Source organism: Bos taurus, chromosome 3 (genome assembly GCF_002263795.3).
Source record: "Bos taurus isolate L1 Dominette 01449 registration number 42190680 breed Hereford chromosome 3, ARS-UCD2.0, whole genome shotgun sequence".
Classification (NCBI taxonomy): domain Eukaryota; kingdom Metazoa; phylum Chordata; class Mammalia; order Artiodactyla; family Bovidae; genus Bos; species Bos taurus.
The window spans coordinates 67,155,598-67,181,125 of NC_037330.1; the positions used below are offsets into that span (position 1 = coordinate 67,155,598).

Below are 25,528 nucleotides of genomic sequence, written 5' to 3' on the forward strand. Positions count from 1 at the left end.
GATGTCCCATTAACATCTCAATTTTGAAATGTGTAAAACTGAACTCTTTATGACTCCCCCAAATCCACTTCTTCCCACATTCCTTATCTCCTTGAATGGCATCTCTTGCCACTTTCTACCCCCTCACATCTGGGGCTCCCTCTTGCACACTTGTTCCCTCTCTGTGCCATAGGCCCATCCCAAGTTTTTTTCCCACTTGCACTTGGCCAATTCCTTTTCTCCCTCAGGACACAGTTCTGAGGTCCCCTCTCCACCCCTTCATCCCCACTTCATCTTTCTCTCCATCACCTATGTTTCTGCCATTGCATGTACGAAGCTATTCTTTGTCACCTTTCTACAACACAAACTCCTTGAAACTAGGAAGCCTTGCCTCTCATCTTTGTAAGCTTAAGTCTATCATTTTGTTGATATATAGCAGAAACTCAAAAAAGATGTCAAATGAACTAATGAACGTAACCCCAAAATATATATATATACCTAATGGAAGAATTTAATTAGTGGCAGGGGAACAGATTTATCATTAGGGGAGTTTAAGCAACCCCCTTAAAGTCTATGTATCATTTAGCATAGGCTATTTTTTCTTTCACCTCAATACTGAATCATTGAGATTAATACAGAGTCAAGGGCTCCGTCTAACCCAGGAAAAAACCCCAGAAGCACCAAGCTTCCTCAGGTCCAACCAGCACCAAATCCTCAAATATTTGCTAGTTGTTGCCCTTGGCCTTCGGAAACAGTTTTCATGGGGCTCACAAAAAGATACTCACAATATGTCTTAGTAAAAGATGCAATGTATATTCTGAAATCATTGTGCTTTGGGAGGGGTTCGGTAATGATTCAAATAATTTCATGTGTTCAAATTGCTTTCTCTTTTGAAGTTAATACATAATTTCATTAGATATCACCTCACAGTGGTCAGAATGGCCATCATCAAAAAAATCTACTAACAATAAATGCTGGAGAGGATGTGGAGAAAAGGGAACCTCTTGCATAATTGGTGGGAATATAAATGGATACAACCACTATGGAGAACACAATGGAGATTTCTTAAAAAACTAGGAATCAAACTACCATATGACCCAGCAATCTGACTCCTGGGCATATGCCCTGAGAAAGCCATAATTCAAAAAGACACATGTACCCCAGTGTTAATTGCAACATTACTTATAATAGCCAGGACATGGAAACAACTTAAATTTCCATTGACAGAAGATGGATAAAGAAGATGTGGTACATATGTACAGTGGAGTATTACCCAGCCATAAAAAGAAATGAAATCGAGTCATTTGTAGTGATGTGGATGAACCTAGAGTCTGTCATACAAAGTAAAGTAAGTCAGAAAGAGAAAAATAAATATTGTATATTAATGCATATGTATAGAATCTACAAAAATGCTACTAATAAACCTATTTACAGGGCAGGAATAGAGATGCAGACATAGAGAACGGGTTTGTGAACACAGAGGGGGAAGGAGAGGGTGAGAGGAATTGAGAAAGTAGCACTGACTTATATGCACTATCATGTGTAAAACAGATAGCTGGTAGGAAGCTGCTGTATAACACAGGGAGCTCAGCCTGGTGCTCAGTGACGACCTAGAGGGGTGGGAAGAGGGGTGCAGGAGGGAGGCTCAAGGGGGACGGGACATATGTTTACACATTGCTGATTCATGCTATTGTACTGCAGGAACTAAAATGACATTGTAAAGCAATTATACTCCAATTAAAAAAGTAAAATTTAAAAAGTGCTTTTACCAAAAAATGGGATTTCACATAACTGGTAGAGACATAGCTGGGGCACTCAGAGTTCTTTTCATCGATATGCATTTGTCATTATTTTGTCATTGTTTTCAGACATCAATAGCTAGATATAAAGGAACAAAGTAAAATGGAAAATTGAAGTACTTATTAAAATAATTATGGCAAACTCTTCCCTCATCTACCATATTCTTACAACTTCACCTAGATTTTGGCCTCCTCATCATATATTTACATATGCTTCTAGAGCATGTGCTTTGAAGTCTGAAAAACTTGTTCTGAGAGGAAAGTTACTTAACCTTCCTAAACCATTCCTTCAACAGTAAAATGGGGAAGAATATGAGTACTGATGATTGGTCTGAGGATTAAATAATATAATATGTATAAAGATGCCACAGTGTATGGAACATAGTAAGTCCTCATTATATGTTAGTTTTAATATTGCTATGTGGTAAATAAAATATTTTTGAGGTAGAGGATGGGAACTTTGGCTTATTCAGTTGCCTTCACACTTCATTTCCCTGGGGTCATGTCTCTATTGTACATGCTTCCAATTGAGAAAACAATTGGCAATGTGTCAACTCATTGGCTACTCAAACTTGGGGCGAACAGAGACCAATATTAATTTGCCATGTAAAAGAAATCCAGAGAGGCTAGGAGGGGAGTGTCCAAAATGGCAGAGTAGAAGGACCCTAAGCTCATCTCCTCTCACGAGCATACCAAAATCATATCACTCTGCAGAATGACCATTGTTGAAAAAGACTTAATCCTACCAGAAAAGTTCCACTACAGCTAAAGACATAAAGACAGAACCATGACGAGACTGTTGGAGGTGCAGACTCAAGATTTAATAAAATCTCACACCTTCAGTGGACAACCCACAAACCGGAGAATAATTATGTTATAGAGAGGCTAAGGGATAGGTTCAAGGGCACACATGGCCTGGACACAAACACAGGATTTTGGGTGTTCTCTCATCGCCAGTGCTGGGTCTTGAGTCTGTAGTGTCTGCCAGTGTCCACTGACCATTCTTCGTGAGTCTTGGAACAAGCAAAAGGGGGCTTTCAGTGAGTTAAGCCTGAAGACATGGCCTTGACTGAGTGAACAGGCTCAGTACCTAAAACTTCACGAGGTGACTCTGTCTGTGAGTTAATGGTATTTTCAAAAAGATCTCAATAAGTGGGTAGGGAGACAGTGAGTATGAGGCTGTGAGATCTTCACTTTACCTGGTAAAACTTACTCACCTGTGCTCTTTCCTTTGTTAGCAATAATTAGTCCTCCTGGAGGACTCCACTAACTCAGCAACATTTTTATTTCCTTTGAGGAAGTAATTTTAAAAACGTGGGAAAAAACCCTTATGCCATGTCATGCAGTGTTCCAAGGATTGTTTAATGTCTCTTTGAACCTCACAGTTGTTTAAGCATAGTGAACCCTTTATTAATTTGATCTGTTTAAGTGAAGAAAGTGTTTTGTTCTAGCCAAACCATACTTAGAGTTTTTTTGCAGTGAAAAGGTTTATATAATTAAGTAGGTTTATTGTCAGCACACAATGCCTGCATTTCTCCAACATTAGAAAGATATCCACTGGTGTGTAAATGTAACTGAGGTTGTCTTGGAAAGTGGCCCAATGTTTCTCTTCCATTACTCCCATCTTGAATGGCCTGGACTTTGAAAATACAGGTGTTGGTCAGAGTGAGTGTCAACACTCACCTGGGCCCCTTCAGGGGAGAAAGAGCTGAGGCGATCACACGACTATGTCTAGAACGGCATGATCTCTCACAGTTAGGGCAGCCGGGCCTTGGAGTCACATGGGAATATTTCTCTATGTGAGCCCAGCCTAGCTCATGAGTTGGGTGTTTTTTCTTCATAGTGGAAACTCAACCAAGTCTAGTGTGGGTTTTCTTAGTCTAATCTAGTGATTTCTGATAGTCAGAAATCTTGATGGTCCAGTTCTTTGTGTCCTTCTCCCAACTCCTATGTTAAATCCTAAAGGCCCATGTGATGGTATTAGGAGGTGGAGCCTTTGACAGGTGTTGAGGTCATGAGGGTGGAGCCTTCATGAATAGGATTGTTGTTGTTTAGTTGCTAAGTCTTGTCTGACTTTTGGACTGTAGCCTGCTGGGCTCCTCTCTCCATGGGATTTTCCAGGCAAGAATACTAGAGTAGGTTTCCATTTCTTTCTCCAGGGGACCTTCCTGACCCAGGGATCTAACCTATGTTTCCTGGATTAGCAGGCAGATTCTTTACCATTGAGCCACCAAAGAAGCCCCGTGAATAGGGTTAGTGGTAAAGAATCCACTTGCCAAGCAGGAGATGCAAGGGACATGGATTCGATGTCTAGGTCAGGAAGTTCCCCTGGAGGAAGAAATGGCAACTCCAGTATTCTTGCCTGGAATATTCCATGGACAGAGGAGCCTGGTACTACATATCCATAGGACCACAAAGAGTTAGACAGGACTGAGCACACATTATATTACAAACTAATAAATTAATAAGCATTATGTTATAAACCAACAACATAACATAATGAAGAGGTGAATAATTTAGAGTCAGACACGACTTAGGGGCTAAACAACAATAATCACAGTTAAACTATTATCTATTACTTGGGGCCTCCCTGGTGGCTCAGAGGCTGCAGAGAGCTCCTGAGCCCCTTCCACCATATAAGGACACTGTGAGAAGATGGATACATAGGAGCCAGGAGATGGGATCTTGCCAGTCACTGAATCTGTTGATGTTCTGATCTTGTATTTCCTGTCTCTAGAACAGTGAGAAATAAGTTTCTGCTTTTTAGTCTATGCCATGTCTAAGCCCAAGTGGACTTAGACAAGCTCAAAGTTCAGTCTCCAAGTCAGGGCTGTCTCCCATTGGAGGGTTTTCTTTGCTCTTCCTCTAGTCCTAGTCTTGCCAATGCTGTTGGGCCCTGAGGCGTCCCCTCTACCTTCCATTCAGCCCTGCTCTGGAGTCTCCAGCGGACCTCCTGATGCATTCCTCTTTCCCAGCTCTAACAAGCACCCACACTTTCTTTTCAGGCCTCCCTTGCACCACTGGGTACAGAGAAACATTCAGAACCTTTCCAGACCCACAGGAGCCCAGAGAAAGGGGGACTTTCTGGAGATGCACCCCTTTTCCCTGACCACTTCCTCCTATTTGTAAGGTTCTTTGCTTTTCAAAGGACAAGTCAAAACAAGGCACAAGGGACTATTTTCCTCCAAGATCTTCCAAACCCTAAGTCTGGGGGTTTTTCATACAGCTGCTCAACAACGCTCCCCCAAATCCAATTAACCCCAGGTTTCTCAAAGTGTGGTTCACAGACTCTGGTCCCCTGTTTTCATTACAACACTAAGAGGTTATTTGCTTTTCACTGATGGTGAAAAAGCACTGGCTGTAAACCTGCAGTGCCAATAAAAGCCAATTATTCTAGTATTCTTCACCACCATAAACTCACCGTGAAAGAAAGAAAGAAAAAAAATTGCCAGTTTTACTTAAGAATGCTCTTGATGATGCAATGAAAAAGTTTAATGTGGACCCTTAAATACTTGTCACTGTAATATTTTGTGTGACAAAATGGGAAGACGTGTTGATACTTCAGCACACCAGGTACTTTTAATGGTTTTCTCAAGAAAAGCACCGTGTGATTGCTTGAGTTGTGGAACTAGCTGTTTTTTTAGTTGAATGCATTTTTCCCTTCTGAAAGACTGAATGACTGATAAAACTCTGGTTTTTCAGACTTGAGTATCTGGCAGACATTTTCTAGAAAAGTAATAAAGTAAGTTGGTCACTTCAAGGAAAACAACTGGCAGCATCTTTGTTAATAATAAAATCCAAGCTTTTGACCCTGGATCCACCACTTATTTGCAAATTACTTAACTCTCTGATGTCTTACTGGAAAAGTAGGATGGTGATAATATTCCAGAGAGTGGATACAAGTATTAAGCAAGATAACATTATAAAGCATTTTATGCAGTGCCTGCTGTGTGTTAAGTAAGTGTGCAATAAATATTGGTTTCTATTATAGCTCGATCAAGTTAAAATAATCAGATTTGGTTTCCATTTGTAATTTGACCAAATAGCCGTTATTGACCAAATAACCAAAAATGTTAACCTGATCCCCAAGAAAATCCTTGCTAAGAATTAGATTTATTCTTGTTCTTTAATAAGAGGTCAACTGTGAAATCACAATAGACCACAGTAAAATGACAGGCATTGAGATAATAGATTTTAAGCAAAAATTCTCATTTGTCTAATCTTTCTCCAGGAAGTAAATAGGAAAAGTAGGGCAGTGGTTAGAAAATGCACAGAGTAACACAAAATATTACACAAGTACTTCCCAAAGCTTACTCTGTAAAAGCAGTGGATGAGCACCAATACCAAAATACACAAGGCCACCTGTGTTCCTGCTATCCTGAAAGCCACAGCCATTGAATGATGTCTTGATTATTATGCCAGTAGTCTGCTTATTTAACTTATATGCAGAGTACATCATGAGAAATGCTGGGCTGGAGGAAGCACAAGCTGGAATCAAGATTGCCGGGAGAAATATCAATAACCTCAGATATGCAGATGACACCACCCTTATGGCAGAAAGTGAAGAAGAACTAAAGAGCCTCTTGATGAAACTGAAAGAGAGTCAAAAAGTTGGCTTAAAGCTCAACATTCAGAAAACAAAGATCATGGCATCTGGTCCCATCACTTCATGGGAAATAGATGGGGAAATAGTGGAAACAGTGTCAGACTTTATTTTTCTGGGCTCCAAAATCACTGCAGATGGTGATTGCAGCCATGAAATTAAGACGCTTACTCCTTGGAAGGAAAGTTATGACCAACCTAGACAGCATATTAAAAAGCAGAGATGTTAGTTTGCCAACAAAGGTCCATCTAGTCAAGGCTATGGTTTTTCCAGTGGTCATGTATGGATGTGAGAGATGGACTATAAAGAAAACTGAGCACCGAATAATTGATGCTTTTGAACTGTGGTGTTGGAGACGACTCTTGAGAGTCCTTTGGACTGCAAGGAGATCCAACCAGTCCATCCTAAAGGAGATCAGTTCTGGGTGTTCATTGGAAGGACTGCTGTTGAAGATGAAACTCCAATATTTTGGCCACCTGATGCGAAGAGCTGACTCATTGGAAAAGTCCCTGAGGCTGGGAAAGATTGAGGGCAGGAGGAGAAGGGGACACCAGAGGATGAGATGGTTGGATGGCATCACTGACTCGATGGACATGGGTTTGGGTGGACTCCTGGAGTTGGCGATGGACAGGGAGGCCTGGCGTGCTGCAATTAATGGGGTCGCAAGAGTTGGACATGACTGAACGACTGAACTGAACTGAACTGAAGTCTCTCACTTCACCTGTAACATGAGATGATTGTCCAAACTGAAGCACTTCTACCAAGGCTTTGGGTACAGATTAATGGGAATTTAGGCTATGTTACATTTGGGGAATAGGCAGGCCATGAAAAGCAGAGAAGAGTAAAAGAAGCCAAAATAGTTTGGATAATAGCAAGATAATGATTGAGACATTTATAAAAGAAAAAAGGAAAGAAATGTACCAGAAAAGGTTGTGAAAAACTGTAGGAGCCTGTTAATGCGATGTCATCTTTATGACATTTTTACATTTTCCAAATAATTTTGTTTTCGACAATGATTGCATCCCAGTCTTGTACATCAGCATTGTCCTTATATCTTGTTTGTGAGCAACCTTAGAATCTTTTTCAATCTTTTTGATCATTAGGCTTTATCCTGTGAGATCCCTTATCTAGTCTTTGGAAGGCATTTCTCTATAAATAGATACAGAATCCATTCTTCATGAACAAAGAGGTTGTAATAGTCACACAACATTCAAAGGGCTAACAAGGTCCATCTTCGTCACTTTCCCTTTGGCCCAGATGGTACACTCTCCCTGAACACTTTTTTGACTCAGATGGCAGGCAGCGCAATTACTTGTCCCCACTTAAAACTATTTTGCAAATGAGCAAGAAATAGCCAGCTTGAGGATGGAGAGGAGTTGGTGTTGCTTGTTCTCTGTAAGAAGGCAGCAGCCATATGGTATAAGAAGTGTCTGATTAGGCTCACAATTAACCTAAAAGCTATCCTGCCAGAAGCAGCTACAACAGCAGCAACCTGTCTGTCAGTTCCAGTCCAGGAATTCTAACTGCTATTTCAGTTGTTATGGAAACTGACCACACTGCTTCCTAAAAAATTCATTGTTCCAGCAAATATTAGTCATTCTGGGGCATCTAAATGAGTGATGCAGACACAGGGATGGAGGAGCACAGAGGAGGAAGGCTAGAGATTAGAGAAGACCTCACAGAGACAGGCTTCCCTGGTGGCTCAGCTGGTAGAGAATCGCCTGCAATGCGGGACACCTGGGTTTGATCCCTGGGTGGGAAGATTCCCTGGAGAAGGGAAAAGGCTACCCATTCCAGCATTCTGGCCTGGAGAATTCCATGGACTCTGTAGTCCATGGGGCCGCAAAGAGTTGGAGATGACTGAGTGACTTTCACTTCACACAGAGACCTGACTTTGGAGCAGGATTAGCCAGGGGAGAAGACATTTTAAGAGAGAGGACTGGCAAAAGTGAGGGAACTTCAAGAGATAATAGTGGTGCAGGTGGGCTTGGGGTTGAAGACTCGTGTGGGTGGAGTGGAAAAGGGGAAGACACGTGGAAAAGGGGAAGCTGACTCTTGTGGATTAAAGCTCATCAAAACTGTTATGGGTATATCGATGGCATCCTGAGTATTTTTATGAGCTACAAATTGACCTGCAACAATACAGCCTTAAAATACCATCCTGCCATCTGCTGAGAAAGTACTGTTGACCCTTGAACAATGTGTGGGGTGCTATAGGGGTGCACCCCTATGCACCCCCACCCCCCGCCATACAGTTGACAATCCATGTATGACTTGGATTGTCAGTTCTCTGAATACTTTGTTCCTATGACTCCATGATTCCGAATCAGTGGATTTACCCAACCTGGGCTAGGTAATACTGTAGTATTTACTATTAAAAAAAATCAGTGCATAAGTGGTTCTGGGCAGTACAAAGCTGTGCTATTCAAAGCTTAACTGTATTTAGAACAAAGGTGTTAATTTTCAAGCAGAATCCAGTAAGCAGGCTAGAAGAAGAACCATCTTTTTTTCCTTTATTGCAGTTGCTTTGTACCTTCTACAGTGCAAACAGTAAGCTGAAATATTTTTTTTTTTTTTACTATAACAGTGACTGAATAACAAGTTGAAGTACAGGAGAGTTTGGTTGATATATATACATATAAAAATAAATCCTTTATTCAGGGAAGCAGTTCTTAGTGTGGTCTGTGGACCCTTGAGGGTCTTAAGGTTTGTCTGATGCCATATTTATATCATACTATTTCATTTTCTGAAGGGCACAAAGTTAGTAACAGGTGAGCTGAGATCTTTAGCTAGACCTGGCTAGATAGAAGCAGTATTTGAAAATACAATCGAAATTCAACTATAGTGCTAAACAACAGGTGAATCTGAAATAATATTATTCCCAGAGACAATAACAACAACCACAAAATATGCTGTACTATTTTTAAAAGCTTCTTTTTGTATTATTAAAAATACAGACTTCTATGTGATAGTAAAGACTCAATCTTTGGATTCCTGAACTTCAAGTTTAGAAAGTCTCCCCTCTTCCTATTTGGCCCCTAAGATAAAAGCTGAACAGAAAAAGTATAATTTATTGTGTATAGTCTAGATGCCGAGGTAATTAATTAAAATTTGTGTGGAAAGGGGAATTTCCTTCAAGATTGTGATGTGAGCTTCTCTTCAGTAAGGAGTAGATATAATGTGCTTCAAGTTTCTGAAAAGAATGTGGAATAAGTGCAACAACAGTCCATCCAGCTCCCTGGACTAAGGTCAGCTAGAGACAAGCAGGTCAGGAATAAAACTCAGTTGAGCTTAAGAATTCTCAGCACTTAGACAACGCTATTCTCTTGGCTAGAATTCTTCCTCTCACCTCCTACTAATCTTTTCAGTCACCCATCGCTTCTTTTAGTTGCCTGCTTAAATATCACTTCCACAGGGCCTTTCCTGATTACCCATTTTTTACCCCAAACACTCTATCTGACTTGTTCACTGTTTCAGCTCTTTGTTTCCTTCCTGATGCTTTTCAAGGTTTGTGATAATAATTTGATAAGTTCTCCTTTTCCTCTAAGATGGAAGATCTGTGATCCCTGCTCACTGTCCAGCACAGGCCCAATATTCAGTAAGTAGCTGGTGGCTGATTAAACATGGTGGACAGTCTGGGGTGGCAACCTACATAAATTGGTGGTGGGATGCGGAAGGCCCTGGAATGGGGAACTACAGCCATGGACCCTGATCTCCTTTCTGCCACCAGTTGTTAGAATGACATTGATCAAATCCCTTAAAGTCTCTGGGACTCAGTTTCCTCATCTGAAAATGAGGGAGATGTACTGAGAGATTTCCAAGGAAGCATCCTGACTTCAGAGTGTAAGATTCTAAGTATATCTGATTATTTTTCTAGGGTGCTGATAACTGTTGTTTTTTTTTTTTCCCCACTCACTGAGGAGGTGTGGACCTTTTCATTATTTCTGAATATAAATAGGTATTTTCTGAAAAATGTACGGGTGGGTATATTAACTTTTCTGTAGACTTCAGGAACTAGAAGGAAAAGCATTAAGTTTTCGGAGGTTCTCTGACAATGCTTTGTCCTACTCTGTGTAGTTTTAATGCTGCACAACTAGACCCATTTATTCCCATGAGAAAACCTGGAAATCTGGCTCTCACACTAATTAGCTCTATGACCCTGGACAAGGTCCTTAAACTTCTGAGGCTCACTTTTCTTGTCTGTGTAATAGATATGTAATAGGGATGGATTGCCAAGCTATAGGATTGTGTAAGGATTAAAGGAGATAACTTGGAACTTGATAAGTGTTCAGAAAATGCTGGTTAAACCCGACTGAATGTTATCCCATAATGAGTTTCCCAATGAGTTTCATGAGAGCATAAAACCAACAAGATTGTTTTTGTTGTTAGCTACATGGAATGCAGGCTATGGTTATTAAGGTATATTTGAATGTGTGGTCACTGATGTATATAGTTCAGGGAGGAACAGGTCATTGTTCAAACAGGAAAGGTGTTAGATTTTAACAGACAGCATCCTCTTACCCATGGGATTATAATATATTTTATTATCATAGAACTAAATTCAGGAGTTTGCCATTCCTTAGGCTCCTGCTTTGTCTCCGCTGAAAAGACACAAAGCCAGAGCAATATAAAACTGTATAAATGAGAGGAAAAATATGGAATCCTCAGGGGTATAATCTTGACTAAAAAAGGTGCAGGTCTTCAAAAACGGTTGAGAAATGAATAGTCTTCCTTCTGTACCACATTGTTATAATCAGAAGTTACAATTGAAAATTTGAGAGCTGTTACTCACCAATCATGAAAATAATTTTACACTTTTTCAAGTCTTCCATGAAACCTTTAAAATAAGAATAATTTAAGTTATACAGCAAGAAAAACTGTATTGAAACCCTGGTTTTATAATGTATAGTGTAGTATTATATAATATTCTATTCTGTATTATAGTATACAGTATTATCTATCTATCTGTCTGTATATATAATACATATAGAATAGAGCATAGAGATGAAACAAAAATTACAAAGGTGGTGAGTGAGAACTCAATCTTGGGAGCCACTGCTTTAAGACAAAGAAATGATTAGGGATTTTTGGCAAAGTGCAAAACTCTATAGAGTCTGTGGAGCCCTAAAAGATTTCCAGTTGTCATGTGGTGTCAGGAGGTGTTTATTTATATACACAATGCTACATTTCGGCAGGAATCCACTGTTGAGTGAGTGAAAGGCCCAACTTCACCAGAGAGAGACAGAGGTAGAGAGGGGGCAGGTGGGAGGGGGAGAGAGTGGTGCGTGAAGAATTGAGTTCAGGGTAGAAGAGGAAGAAGACAAGGGAGAAAGAGCTGGAAATAGAAGCAAAAGGTGAACTTGGGGGTCTTTGCAACCATTTGTTTTTCACACTAAAGGGCTTTTTTTTTTTTTTTTAATTAAACAGACGCTTCATTCTTTTTACAGAATAGCCCATGGTGATGGGAAAATTCTATATTATCTGGAGCCTTCCATTAAGGCAATGTGGGAGACCTGGGTTCGATCCCTGAGTTGGGAAGATTCCTTGGAGAAGAGAATGGCTACCCACTCCAGTATTCTGGACTGTGTAGTCCATGGGTTTGCAAAGAGTTGGACACGACTGAGTGACATTCACTTTCACTTTCATTAAGGCAGATAGAATAATGCTCTCAACATGTTGGGCCAAATAGTCATTTCAAGCTCTTCAGACTTTCAGTTTACTTTTTTTTTAGTTTACTGTTATGGAGTTGAGCAACTTTTAATCTATTTATAATGTAGGAAAGTGGTTGCTATTATTATTACTATTAGTAGTATGGTTTTATGTTAGTCCGGTTTTAACAAACAATGATGATACATTCAGATAATGTGATCATTACAAATTAAGTTTATATGAAGTTTTTAATGACACGGGAACATGCTTATGTTATGATAAGCACAAAATATTGGAGATAATGTTTGTATATACACATGTATTCTCAGCTATGTAAAAGTAGGTATATAGACAATACACTGGAATAAAAATAAACCAGAATGTTAACTGTGCTGATTTAGAGGTCATAAGGTTTTAGATGGCTCTTATTTTCTACCTTAAAAAATTTTCCACATGAATGTATGTTAATTCTGTAACCAGGAAAAAAGGAGACTTTATTCAGCAATCAGTCAATCCCTCTCCAGTTGGGACTGAGTTGATTATTTGCACTTGGCTCATGTTTAAGTGCCTTTTTCCCATGAATCACCATGATGTCATTGGGTGACTGCAATCTTCACATACTGCTCTTGCCATTATCATCAAATGACACTCTATCTACCTCCTCATGCTCATGGATCAGCAAGATTAGAGCTGGGGTTGTTTAGAAAGCCAATTCACTTACTTGTATGTGCTCACAGTCAATGTAAATATATTTCCATGGACCATAATTATAACAACATTTATTACAGAGTAGAAATGTTAGAAGGTAATTTTCCTAGAGCAATCATAAATGTTATCTTCTTTGGACAAAGTCAAATTTATGTTATTTTCTATTTCCAGTTCCATGTGGAGCTAATAACGGTTTTTTGTTTTTAGTTTTGGCAAGACTTTTAATGTGACAAAATTATGAAGTAGTATAATTTGGGTGATTCTTAGGTTGTATCCCAATGGCACACTACAGAGGAGCAACATTATGCAGGAAAAGGACTTTCACATTCACTTTTTAGACTTAAAAGTCTAAAAAAGGACTTTTATTAGACATTCTTCTAATAAAATTTGAAGAATGTTGAATTAAAGTTAGCCAGTTCTCTTTCCTGCAGGACATGTGGGAGCCTTGCTGTGCTCTTATATATGTGAATCTTCCAAAGAGGATTGGGTGTTTTGTTTTTCAAACATTTTTACCAGTTACAAAGAGCATGAACTCTTTGAGCATCCTCTCTTCACTGAGCATCTCGGGGCTCATGTCCTCTGGGAGGTGAGGAAATACATCACTTAGTAAGGCATCACTTTGGTTCTTTACATGGACCAAGAGGGGAGAAATCCAGAATTCCAATCATAATCATGATCCCTGGCTGAGGGAAAAAAGTACATGCTCTTGGTAGGTTATTATCTCTTAGTGGTGTTTAATAAAAAAGATATGCTCAGAGCTACTAAAATGACAACTTTAGTCTGATCAGTAAAGGAAACTCACCTCCCATGGTGTCTTCTCCAAACACATTTAACTGGTCATCACCCTGTTTATTAAAAAAATCAAAATATTAGATGATAATACCAACAAGCATTGTGCTAAACTTCTTGCCGAGATGAATATACTTAACCTTCCAAACGGCTCTGTGAAAGAGGTACCATAACTGCCCACCTTTTACAGATGAAAACCATACTTATATCAAGAAGTTAGCTGCTCACAGTCACATAGCGAGGAGCAAAGCCTGGGCTTCAACCTGGGCTGTTTGTGTCCAGAGTTAATGCTCCTTGTAACTGGTACAATATCATGCCTTCTTTTCCTTCGTGCATAACTACCTGTGGTCAGAAAAGCTGATGTAAAGAAGACAAAACCCTTAAGGACTTGAAGCTCACTGATAGGTGGAGTCACAGCTGCTTCACAAATAACTCCATGATTTACAGCTAGACTTAGCAAACTTTCTAGAAAGCACCAGAGAGTAAACATTTTCAGCATTGGGAGCCATGTGGTCTCACTATTTAGCCACCAGCCATACTTTGCTAATCCCGGAACGAAAGCATGAAATAAAGGAAGTTGGAATGACCAGATTTGATTGCCTCCCTTTAAAATTTTCATTTTCATTTTTAATCAAACAGTTACTCCATTCTCCTTATAGAAAAATACATGATGTTTGGGGAAAAATCCAGAAAGAAAATTTGTAAAATTGCACTGGTGATTAATGACTGGTGACCTGAATGAGAAGGAAGTCCAAAAGGGAGGGGATATGTGTATATGTATGGCTGATTCATTTTGCTGTACAGTAGAAACTAACACAACAATTTAAAGTAACTATACTCCAATAAAAATTAGTTTTAAAAGAGGTACTGGTGAGATTCCTCACTCCTACCTGTGTCTCCATACACCCCATTTTCTCACTTCCTCATTGCTTGTAGGTAACCACTCACAGGGTTTTTTTTTTTTTTTTTATCTTTCCATACACACAAAAGTTGATTTCCAGATATCTATGGATACACTTGAGTGTAAGTATAGAATATTATCCCCTCCACTACACAGAAAGAAGCAAACATTACATGTGCACATATGTTTATAAAACACATGCTAATCTATGATAACACTATTCTTCCCTTTGCTTTCTCACTTATCAATATATTCTAGAGAAGTTTCTGTACCAGTACAGATGTTCTTGGTTACACAGTGTTCTACTGTATGGAAGGTACCATAGTTGTTATTATTTCTAACTAGTTCTTTATTGATGGACCACTGAGTTGCTTGCAATCTTGGACTATTTTTCAAAAAGTAGAACAAATAATAAACTCACATAAATGGCATTTCATATGTACATACTTGTAGGATAAATTCCCAGAGAGGGGGCTGTGCAAAGAATAAACATATTTATAAGCTGATAGATTTTCCAAACCATTCTCCCTAGAGATTGTATAGTTTTTCAGGGACAACCTTTGGCTCATGCTTTGCTCTGGCCTCTTGCCTCTAATTTGCTACGATATAGGAGTCAGTTAAATGAGGTTGCTGGGTTGCATTAATGCTCCATTTAGATAAACTGCCACAAAAGCACTTTGTCTGAAAACAGAGCGTTGCAATCCTTTTTTAGAACATATGCCTTCAGGGCAACTTTACTGCCTGTCTTCTTAGATTTGCCTGTGTATCCAGAGCTATTCCAGGTGAGAGAAGAAGATTCAATGGAGTGGTTATTCAAGGACACATTTACATTAATGAACTCCTTTCCATGAATAGAAAAAAAGTCCATTATTCCTCAGTGAGCCTCCCCCTACTTCTGTTATTGAGATCATTTCATTTTTCAGCTGAAAGTACAGGGATGGTATAATCCATTTCTACCATCCCCTGTCCCTATTTTACAGATGAGGAAATTGATAGTTAGTGGTCACGTGAGGGGTTCATGACCATGTCATCATGTCCTTAGTGAGGCCAGGGTTGGGATGAGAACCACATCCCCTACCATATAGCCTGGCTAGTCCCATCAGCTTGGCTACCATCATGGATCTGTGAGTGTCCTGTTGCTCACCTGGCCAAGGGCTTCCCAGGTAGCTCAGCAGTAAAGACTCTGCCTGCCACTGCAGGAGACTCAGGTTCGATCCCTGGGTCAGGAAGATGCCCTGGAGAAGGAAATGCAACCCACTCCAGTATTCTTGCCTGGGACATCTCATGGACAGAGGAGCCTGGTGGGCTACAGTTTATGGAGTTACAAAAGAGTAGGACATGATTAAGGGACTGAGCGTGTACACACACAGTCACACAGTGAGAAGCAGAGCCTGGGCTTTCAGCCTGGGCTGTGTCCAGAGTTCATGCTCATGTAACTGCACCATCCCCCTGCAGCTAAGGGCAGGCAGGGGTCTGGTTCCTCTCTCAAGCTGGGATGACTCGGGTATAAGCTGCTCCCCAGTGGTCGCCTTGAGATCAAGCTGAAGCTAATACCCAGCTGTCCTCACTTGCGGCCCTCTCCTGCATCTGTTCCTCTCTCCCAAGAGCGCACCTAATATCACACTCACAAAAATCTTCATGGAAAGCTCTGCATCTAGGGAAGCCAACTTGAGACAGGGACCTAATTGAAGCAATTACAGTTCACACGTTTACCTAAGATACAGCTACACAGAAAGATGCTCAATAGCCTTTGGTGGAAAACGACTGTTTAATCAGACTCTAATTATTGCTTTCAAACAGACATTGAATATATTCAGGTAATGCTAAGAGGAGACCCTGAGTCCTCTCCTTCAACTTTTATTATTATTATTATTGAATTATTAGACTTAAACCCACCTTATATACCAAATTGTATCAGACATTTCTTGTGTCTGGCTATCATGCCTTGGGAGTTTGTTTAGAGTTAATCTGAATTCATAAAATAATGCACCAGGTTATACAAGGGCCTATCTGACCTCTATGTGGTCTCTTGAGTCTGACCTGTTTATATCCACAGCACTTATTCACAGCCTTCTATGCTGTTTGCCCAAATGCCTCAAATGAGCCCCAGCTTCATTTCCATGAGTGCACTGATAGTGAACAGGCGTCTGGGGGCATCGATACAACTGCCAAAAGCTCTCTCTCAGGAGTGTGCTGCCTTGCACTCATTGACACAAAAGCCCAGGTGAATAGGATGTTTGGTTGGAGGGTGTTATTTTCCAGTGATGCTCAATAAACTTCATGATTCCAGTGCGAATCTTTTGTAGAAAAGATTTATTTGAACTCACACACACACACATGAGAAACAACTAGTGAAAGGCAACCACTTCTGGTTTTGGTGAAAAGATGCCATACAGCCTCCAGAGGCTCTAAGCCTTAGCTTCTTTCTTTTCAAATGCTAGGTGTGTTTTGCGTAAAAGCACTAATTTCAGAAAGTCAATTATATAAGGTTATGTAAATTATATAAGGTTATATAAAAGCTTTATATAAGCAAAATGTTAAATGAGCCCTAGGAGAAATGGCTGATAAGGTGTTCATATCCAGTTCCACTGTAGCTGCACCTCGATTGAGGTGTTCTTGGAGAAAACACAACCCACTGTTTCTGCCCTGGATGCCTGTGGGTGCCTCTTGGGGTTACAGCCTTTTACCTTGCTGCTGCTCCATCCACTCAACTCTTTGTCATCTGTAAGTCTGAATGCGTGGTTACGTGTTACAGGTAAGCTAGAATTTGGGGGCATGAAGAAGGATACCAAAACTGAACAAATTGACAAAAGAGACACTACAAATATAGGTACGGATTTATGTAAGTGCCATTTGTCACTCATGAGTATGGAGCCAAGACAAAGCCTGCAATGATACAGTTAATACTGGAGAAGGTGGGAAGAACTGCAGCAAAACCACTGGCCCCCCAAACCAACTCAGGTTGCCACATCTTTTTGTGCTAGATATTTGATAATAGGTTGGCAATTGCTGGTGAGAAATCCTGTTGAAGTGACACATTTAGAATGCCAGGAATGGACTGATGGCATTATGAGGAAGCTAGATTTGGACTACATGTGTGTTTTGGTCTCTATCTCTCTTCCCCAGTCATGCCAGATGCAGGAGGAGAGTAAAAGCAACCTGCATTCCACTTTGCTTCCCTCTGTGGATGTATAGGCAAGAAGCTACTTCTGCAAGGCTGGATGGATCCTGGTATTCTTTGTCAGAAGAGCAGCTATCTGGTGTGTGTGGATATTTTCCTTTTGGGTTGGTGCTCCTACATCTCCACCTTGAGGTATGGATGTTTTGTCATCCCAGTTCCTTGAATCATTGAATTTTTGGTTGGCAAGATCAAAATAGAACAACAGAGCTTCACAGATTTTCACCAGTCATAAGGCATTACGTTCGTTCTTCAACATGCTTTGATGGCAGCATGGTGTCTGTTCCTGGTTACGGAACCAGGGCATTGTCACAAGCAGATCATGTCATAAGATGAGGCTGTCACTTAAACAGTGCTTCACAGCTCTGGCAGCATTTCTACTGGTATGATCTCACTGGATCCTTGCTGCAACCCTGATAGGAATGATGCAACTGAGGTACTGTGGTACCTCTAGACTGGGATGTGTCAATACGTGAGATTCCATTGCTGCCCAGAGGTGGGCTGAGAACTGACTTCAGTGCCCTGATACCAAGCTAGATTCTACATCAGCATCCTCTTACTGTGGGAGTGGTCATGTCATCAGGTCCTCTACTGCCCCTCCTTCAGTAGATGGTGTTGATTTTTTAAAATATTTTATGTGTATATGTATATATATATATTATATATATATTTGGCTGTTGTGGTTCCTCCTTCCTGTGCAGGCTTTTCTCTCTCTAGTTGTGGCAAGTGGGGGCTACTCTAGTTGTGGTACGTGGGCTTCACATTGCGGCGGCTTCTCTTGTTGCAGAGCATGGGCCCTAGGGTGCCTGGGCTTCAGTAGTTGCGGTATTTGGGCTTAGTAGTTGAAGTTTCTGGGCTCCAGAGCACAGGCTCAGTAGCTGTGGTGCACGGGCTTTGGTGCTCCTTCCCAGATCAGGGATAGAACCCATGTCTCCTGCATTGGTAGGTGGATTCTTCTAACCACTAGGGAAGCCTGCCAATGTTGATTTTTAAAAATCCTTTTTGGGGACCACAAAACAAAACCTCCCCTGGGAAGGAGAGAGAAGTAGTAGGTCATTTGGGGAGTGTTTTTCTAGTTCCTGTTTGTCTTAAACAGTGTGTGTGTTTCATGGCATAAAGAATATGTGGGATTCAAGCTTCAAGTGGGATTACGAGAAAGAGGTTTTACATAACAATAAAATGGCACAGTGAGTAATTGTTTGCTCCAAAATTCACAAATATTGTAAGGAAAAAAATATTTTCTTTCTCTGGCACTGAGCACAGATACCAATCTAGTTTTTTTTTTTTTTTTTAATCTAAGAAAATGGATTTCAAAGAGATTCTGTAGTTTCTGAGACAGTATGAGGATGCATCTTTTCTAACCTTTTCACACTTTAACTAGTACTATGTAGATCATCTACGTTCTGGGAAAATCATAAAAGCTAGCATGTGAGGATTTTTTATTTAAATTTGTCTAACGACACTATCTCTGCTTATAAGAAGCAACGGCAGTGAAGCAAGGCTGGGGTTGAGGCACAAAAATGTGCTGGAGTTCTCAGAAGGGTTCATCTCACTGAGAACCAGACTCTTAACAGGAAGAAAGAATAATTTAAAAAGAACAACCAAAATAGTATCGTTTCCCCATTTTGGGACCTGAAAATGAGATTTTTTGGATTATTTTTCTCCATGCCACTCAAGGAACAAAAGCAACCAAAGCACCTCACAGGAACAATTTTTAAAATGGTTATTGGAACTGCTATTTGGGTGGCTATTGGGGTGTTTTTAACATGTGTGATCTCATTTGATTCCCTAGAAGACACTAGGAGGTACGCAGGTTTGCTATTTCCCATTTTTCAGATAGGGAAACTCAGGCTCAGAAAGCTTAGGTGGACTGTGCAGGAGGCTACAGCCAGTGGGGTTTCCTGATGCCCCAGCCCATGTTCTAGCCCCTCTCCTGCTGCCCAGAAGGAGCGTGATGACTTGTCCGTGTGTCAAGTGAGGAGGACAGAGAGTATCGAGCGACTTCACTACACGAGGGTAGGGAACACTCGTCATGTCACATGAATAGGCACGAAGGTAGATTCATTTGCTAAAAGAGGGACTGAAGCTGGATTCTGCTTAAGTGATTTGGAAGTGGAACTCTCAAGTTTTACTGGGAGAACTGTGAATGTAGTTTTGAAATAACTCAGACCTTCAGCTGGAGAATACTGGAAAATGGAACATAGCTTTATTGTATCAGCAGGAGGAAGGGAAACTGGTCCTTGAGAAATGCTTTGAGTGTTTACAGTTCTTTTCTAAAGCATGTTTTCATTTAAAATAATGTGCAATTTAAAAAAAAAAAGTATGAGAAGTGGTATGTAATTTAGTTGCACCCAAGAATTTATTTTACAGCAAGTTCCATTTCTCTTTCACTGAAGTCTACACAATTAGAGGTCTGCTTGTTGTGGAAGTACTTGTATAATTGAGTAAACAAGGAGGGAAAAATATAGGGGATGTGAGGTTAGCCTTTTTCCCATCTTACTAAATTGCAGTCTCTCTACATGAACTACTTTAAACAGTGGTTTACAGATCTAGTTCTTGAGGAGGAATGGTATTTTCTTTGTTTAGGTATAAATTGAAATGTTGGTGTCTCTAATAAGAAATTTTAAAGAAAGAGGCTTTTTCCTGATGTTTTTCTATAAGTTCCTGTTTTCATCAGCTCAAAAATATGTCCAACTCAAGTCATTGCTGGAAGACCATGGAGGAAACACTTGGTCTTGGTTTCACACTCCAGACATGGTCCCAGGGTTGTGCAAGGCTGGTTGTTCAAAGAAGGGAGTCAAGTTCTCATCCTGATTTCATTTCAAGTGACTGTTGACCATAAAGTCACACCTGACTAGAGTCTTACCAAGGAGAGTTATTTGGTCTTTACCACTTTTGTCTTACCTGCCTTAACTGCCTTCTGAGAAATCTTACCACCTTAGCTGCCTCCTGAGAAATCTGTATGCACGTCAAGAAGCAACACTTAGAACTGGACATGGAACAACAGACTGGTTTCAAATTGGGAAAGGAGTATGTCAAGGCTGTATATTGTCACCATGCTTATTTAACTTATATGCAGAGTACATCATGCAAAACACCAGGCTGGATGAAGCACAAGCTGGAATCAAGATTGTTGGGAGAAATATCAATAACTTCAGATACACAGATGACACCATCCTTATGGCAGAAGCGAAGAAGAACTAAAGGGCCTCTTGATGAAAGTGAAAGAGGAGAGTTTAAAGGCTGATTTAACACTCAACATTCAGAAAACGAAGATCATGGCATCTGGTCCCATCACTTCATGGCAAATAGATGGGGAAACAGTGGAAACAGTGACAGACTTTATTTTTGAGGGCTCCAAAATCACTGCAGATGGTGACTGCAGCCATGAAATTAAAAGATGCTTACTCCTTGGAAGGAAAGTTATGACCAACCTAGACAGCATATTAAAAAGTAGAGACGTTACTTTGCCAACAAAGGTCCGTCTAGTCAAGGCTATGGTCTTTCCAGTAGTCATGTACAGTTGTGAGAGTTGGACTATAAAGAAAACTGAGCACCGAATAATTGGTGCTTTTGAAGTGTGGTGTTGGAGAAGACTCTTGAGAGTCCCTTGGACTGCAGGGAGATCGAACTAACCCATCCTAAAGGAAATCACTCCGGAAGGACTGATGCTAAAGCAGAAGCTCCAATATTTTGGCCACCTAATGTGAAGAACTGACTCATCGGAAAAGACCCTGATGTTGGGAAACATTGAAGGCAGGAGGACAAGGGGACGACAGAGGATGAGATGGTTGAATGGCATCGCCGACTCGATGGACATGAGTTTGAGTAAGCTCCGGGAGTTGGTGATAGACAGGGAGGCCTTGCATGCTGCAGTCCATGGGGTCGCAAAGAGTCGGACATGACTGAGCGACTGAACTGAACTGAACTTTTGTCTTCTGATTCTTTGTATAAAAGAAATAGAATGGCAAAGCTTAGAGTCAATCATTGGACACTATAGCGACACTAGTCTCTCTTGAGTACTTTTGTGCTTCGGTGCTATGAGGTTACAACTGTTATGAGACAGTCTAAGCAAAATGGACAATCAGGTTAATTATCAGAATAAAACATGCCAATGGCACCCCACTCCAGTACTCTTGACTGGAAAATCCCATGGATGGAGGAGCCTGGCAGGCTGTAGTCCATGGGGTCGCTAAGAGTCGGACACGACTGAGCGACTTCACTTTCACTTTTCACTTTCATGCACTGGAGAAGGAAATGGCAACCCACTCCAGTGTTCTTGCCTGGAGAATCCCAGGGACAGCGGAGCCTGGTGGGCTGCCGTCTATGGGGTTGCACAGAGTTGGACATGACTAAAGCGACTTAGAGGCAACTTAGCAACATGTGTGTTTATGCATTTTCTAAGGAGAAAAATATTGCCCGGGGTCATCATCCTTTGTCTCACTATCCTTCTGTCAAAGGGGCTTCTCAGGCAGCACTAGTGGTGAAGAATCTGCCTGCCAATGCAAGAGACTCTTGTTCAATCCCTGGATCAAGAAGATCCCTTGGAGGAGGGCATGGCAAGCCACTCTAGTATCCTTGCCTGGGAAATTCCATGGGCAGAGGAGCCTGGCGGGCTACAGTCCACAAAGCCACAAACAGTTGGACAAGACTGAGTGACTGAGCAGTACACAGCTTTCTGTTAAAAGGAAGTAAGGCTGGGAGATGGCAGATCTGGATGGGGTGAGCAAGTGGAGGCTGGAAGGACTCCTTGCTAACTCCTTCTGGTTCCTCTTCCTTCTGAGTCCTCTGCTTGTCACAGATGTGCCTCCTGCTTTCTCAGTGATCTGAAGCATTTCATGTTTATCACTAACACAGACACAACAGCTTTCCAGGGACCATCCACACACCCACAGTCCAGCTCTGACCTTGCCTCAACTTCTCTCACTTTTGTTATAATCCACCTGAACGTCTGTGTTCAATTCCTTGAGGTTTTAGGGGTTAAGGTTGGGTGAGGAGTGGGACACAGTTAGTGATCGCTGAGCACAGAGCAAAGAGGAGCTGAAGGTGACCTCCCAGCTGGAGACAGAAATCAAAGAGGCAGGTTGAAAGAAGTGTTCATTTCATTAGAAACACTCCTTGGACCTGAAACCATTAGGCTATAGAGTCTACAAGTCCCAGGAAGGGCTCAGGAAGAGAGTAATGTGGAGAGACTGTGGGGCACTTGCTATCTATAGCTGGTATCTACAACTTGGATAAATTTCATGTTGTTTTGCCCAAGCAACTCTATATAAGACAAATGAGTCTTAATTTTCCTAGAACTTGACTCGTTTAATCTGGCCTCTGACTCCCTGCTTACTATGTTTGCCCAGCCTGAAATGGCTTCCCTTTGCCCTAAGTTTTTTTTTTTTCTTTGACCCTGCTATGAGGCATGTGAGCTCTTAGTTCCCTGAAACCTTGCCCCCTGCATTGGAAGAATGGAGTCTTAACCACTGGACCATCAGGGAAGTCCTGCCTAAGTTTGTTAATTGATAATATTCTGCCTGTCCTTCCATTTCCTCTCCTCCCTGAGCCCTCTCCAGTCACTGCTCTATCAGCAAACTCCAGGTACATGAGTCATTTGACCCAGAGCATCTGTGCATGGTAAGAACAGTGACAAGAGCGGGTAACATTTTTTGGAACACTTGTTACATGCCGGGCACAATGCTGAGCACTTAACAAGAATGACCTCGTTTAACTTTAACTACATCATTTTATGTGCAGGATTCATTTTCACAATAACCCCCTTGAAGATAGGGGGCCGTCTTTTATCTTTTTTGTACCCCCAATGACTGAGATGGAGCTGTGCAAAGTAAAGATTTCTAAGTGATAAATACAGTAAGTCAGTTTTTTTTCTTTAAGAACAGTCATATAAAAGATATAATGTATAGAACTCTCCAGAAAGAAAGGCAGAAGGTGGCTCAGTTAGTAAAGAATCTGCCTGCCAATGCAGGAGATGTGGGTTCACTCCTTGGATCAGGAAGATCTCTTGGAGGAGGATATGACAACCCACTGGTTGTCAACCTGTGGTATTCTTGCCTGGAACATCCCATGGACAGAGGAGCCTGGCTGGCTACAGTCTGTGTGGTCACAAAGAGTTGGACATGACTTGGCGACCAAATCACCACCACCACATATTTAATTGGAATTATAGAAGGGCAGAAGTAAGGTAAGGAAGAAAGGATTAAATGTCTAAGATTCACAGCTGTCCAATTGTGGAAGGGTTGATTTGGAAGATGGAGAGCCCCCAGCATCAGGAATATTCAAGCAGATGCGAAATAACTGTCTGCCAGTGAAGAGATTCTTAGACTTTGTAGGAGGTCAGACTAGATGCCATCTAAAGCAGCACCCAATGCTGACACTTTACTGTTCATTCAACAATCCTACAAATATTTATTGAGCTCTGTGGTAGACAGAATGATATCCACATCCTCAAAGATGTCCACTGCCTAATTCTTGGAAGCTGTGAATACATTATCTTACATGGCAAATGTGTCTTTCAGATATGTTTAAGTTAAGGCTCTTGAGATGGAGAAATCATCCTGGTTTATCTGGGTGTATCTAATATAACCACAAGGATCCTTATAAGGGAGAGACAGGAAGGTCACAATCAGAGAGGATGTGATTACAGAAGAAGACGTCAGAGAGATGCTATTGCTGGAAGAAGCCTACAAGCCAAGAAATGCGGGCAACATCTAGAAGCAGAAAGAGGTAAGGAAAAGGATTCTCTTATAGTTCTTCCAGGAGTGTTACTTAGTGGCACCCTGATTTTAGCCCAGTGAACCCATTTTGGATTTCTGACCTCCAGAAATGTAAGGTGACAAATTTGTGATATTTTTAATCTACCAAGTTTGTTACAATAGTAATGTGTGCCCAGTCATGTCTGACTCTGTTTTTGAGACCCTATGAACCATAACTCCAGGATCCTCTGTCCATGGGATTCTCTAGGCAAGAATACTGGAGTGGGTTGCCACTCCAGGGGATCTTCCTGCTAAGGAATTGAACCCACGTCTCCTGCATTGCAGACAGATTCTTTACTGCCTATAGCAGCAACAGGAAATGAACACAAGCTCCTTCTACATGCTAGGAACTGTCCTAGATGTTGGGAATGTAATAGTAAATAAATAATCTTGACTTACTGAGTATATTAGGTGTTTGAGTTTGTAACAAAGGGTTACAAATGCTGTTTATCCATGGAAACATTTATTCGAGCAGGATTCTATATGGAAGAAGAATGGAGCTACCTCTTAGTGGAGGTAGGATGGGAGGCACTGGAGTCCTGCCAGGGCCACCTCTTCTGCCCTCCTCCCAACCTCCCTTGGCAGACAGTCCTTGATCCCTACTCAACAGCCCACCTTCTTTCAGGCAGAGCCAGCTCCCTCTTCAGATGCTGAAAATGCCAAATACTTGCTTTCCCATCCTCTGCATTATGGGCATGGGCCTGTGACGAATTCTAGGTCAAAAGGGTGTGAAAAAGCAATCTTTTGGGGGGGCAGGGGAGGCTTCAGAGGACAGATTTTCTCCCTATTAAGACGAGAGAATGACATGCATGGGGAAATTCACTTCATATCCATTCCATTTTTGCATATGGTTGTGTGAGGAAGCACTATTTGAAGGGACGATTGTGCGACCTTGAAGGGAGATGCTACTCACAGGCTGAGGAGGGCAGATGGGAAAGAACCAGCCTCCTGGCGGACTCTAGTTCAGTACTCTAAGAACTTGGCTGTGGGACAGGCCTGGCATGAGCATGTGCTAAAACTGGCAGTCTCACGGTTTTTGGGAAGGATGCTTTGTTGCTGCCATTCTTGCTTTTTATTACACATTATGATTCCTTCATGTTCCTTATTATCAACTTAATTTGTTGTGAGTTGTTTACGTAACGCTACTCTGTGTGGTAATAGTTC

General features: G+C 41.1%; 1 protein-coding gene across 3 annotated transcripts in view; it reads right to left on the reverse strand.

The window, feature by feature from the left end:
• The window catches only part of AK5 (adenylate kinase 5), a 259,132-nt gene that overhangs the window by 57,059 nt on the left and 176,545 nt on the right, over positions 1-25,528 (reverse strand). For all 3 annotated transcript variants that reach the window (NM_001083757.1, XM_005204415.5, XM_005204414.5), the window contains 2 exon segments: positions 11,174-11,218; positions 13,541-13,583. In NM_001083757.1, the coding sequence (NP_001077226.1) occupies positions 11,174-11,218; positions 13,541-13,583 (88 nt within the window).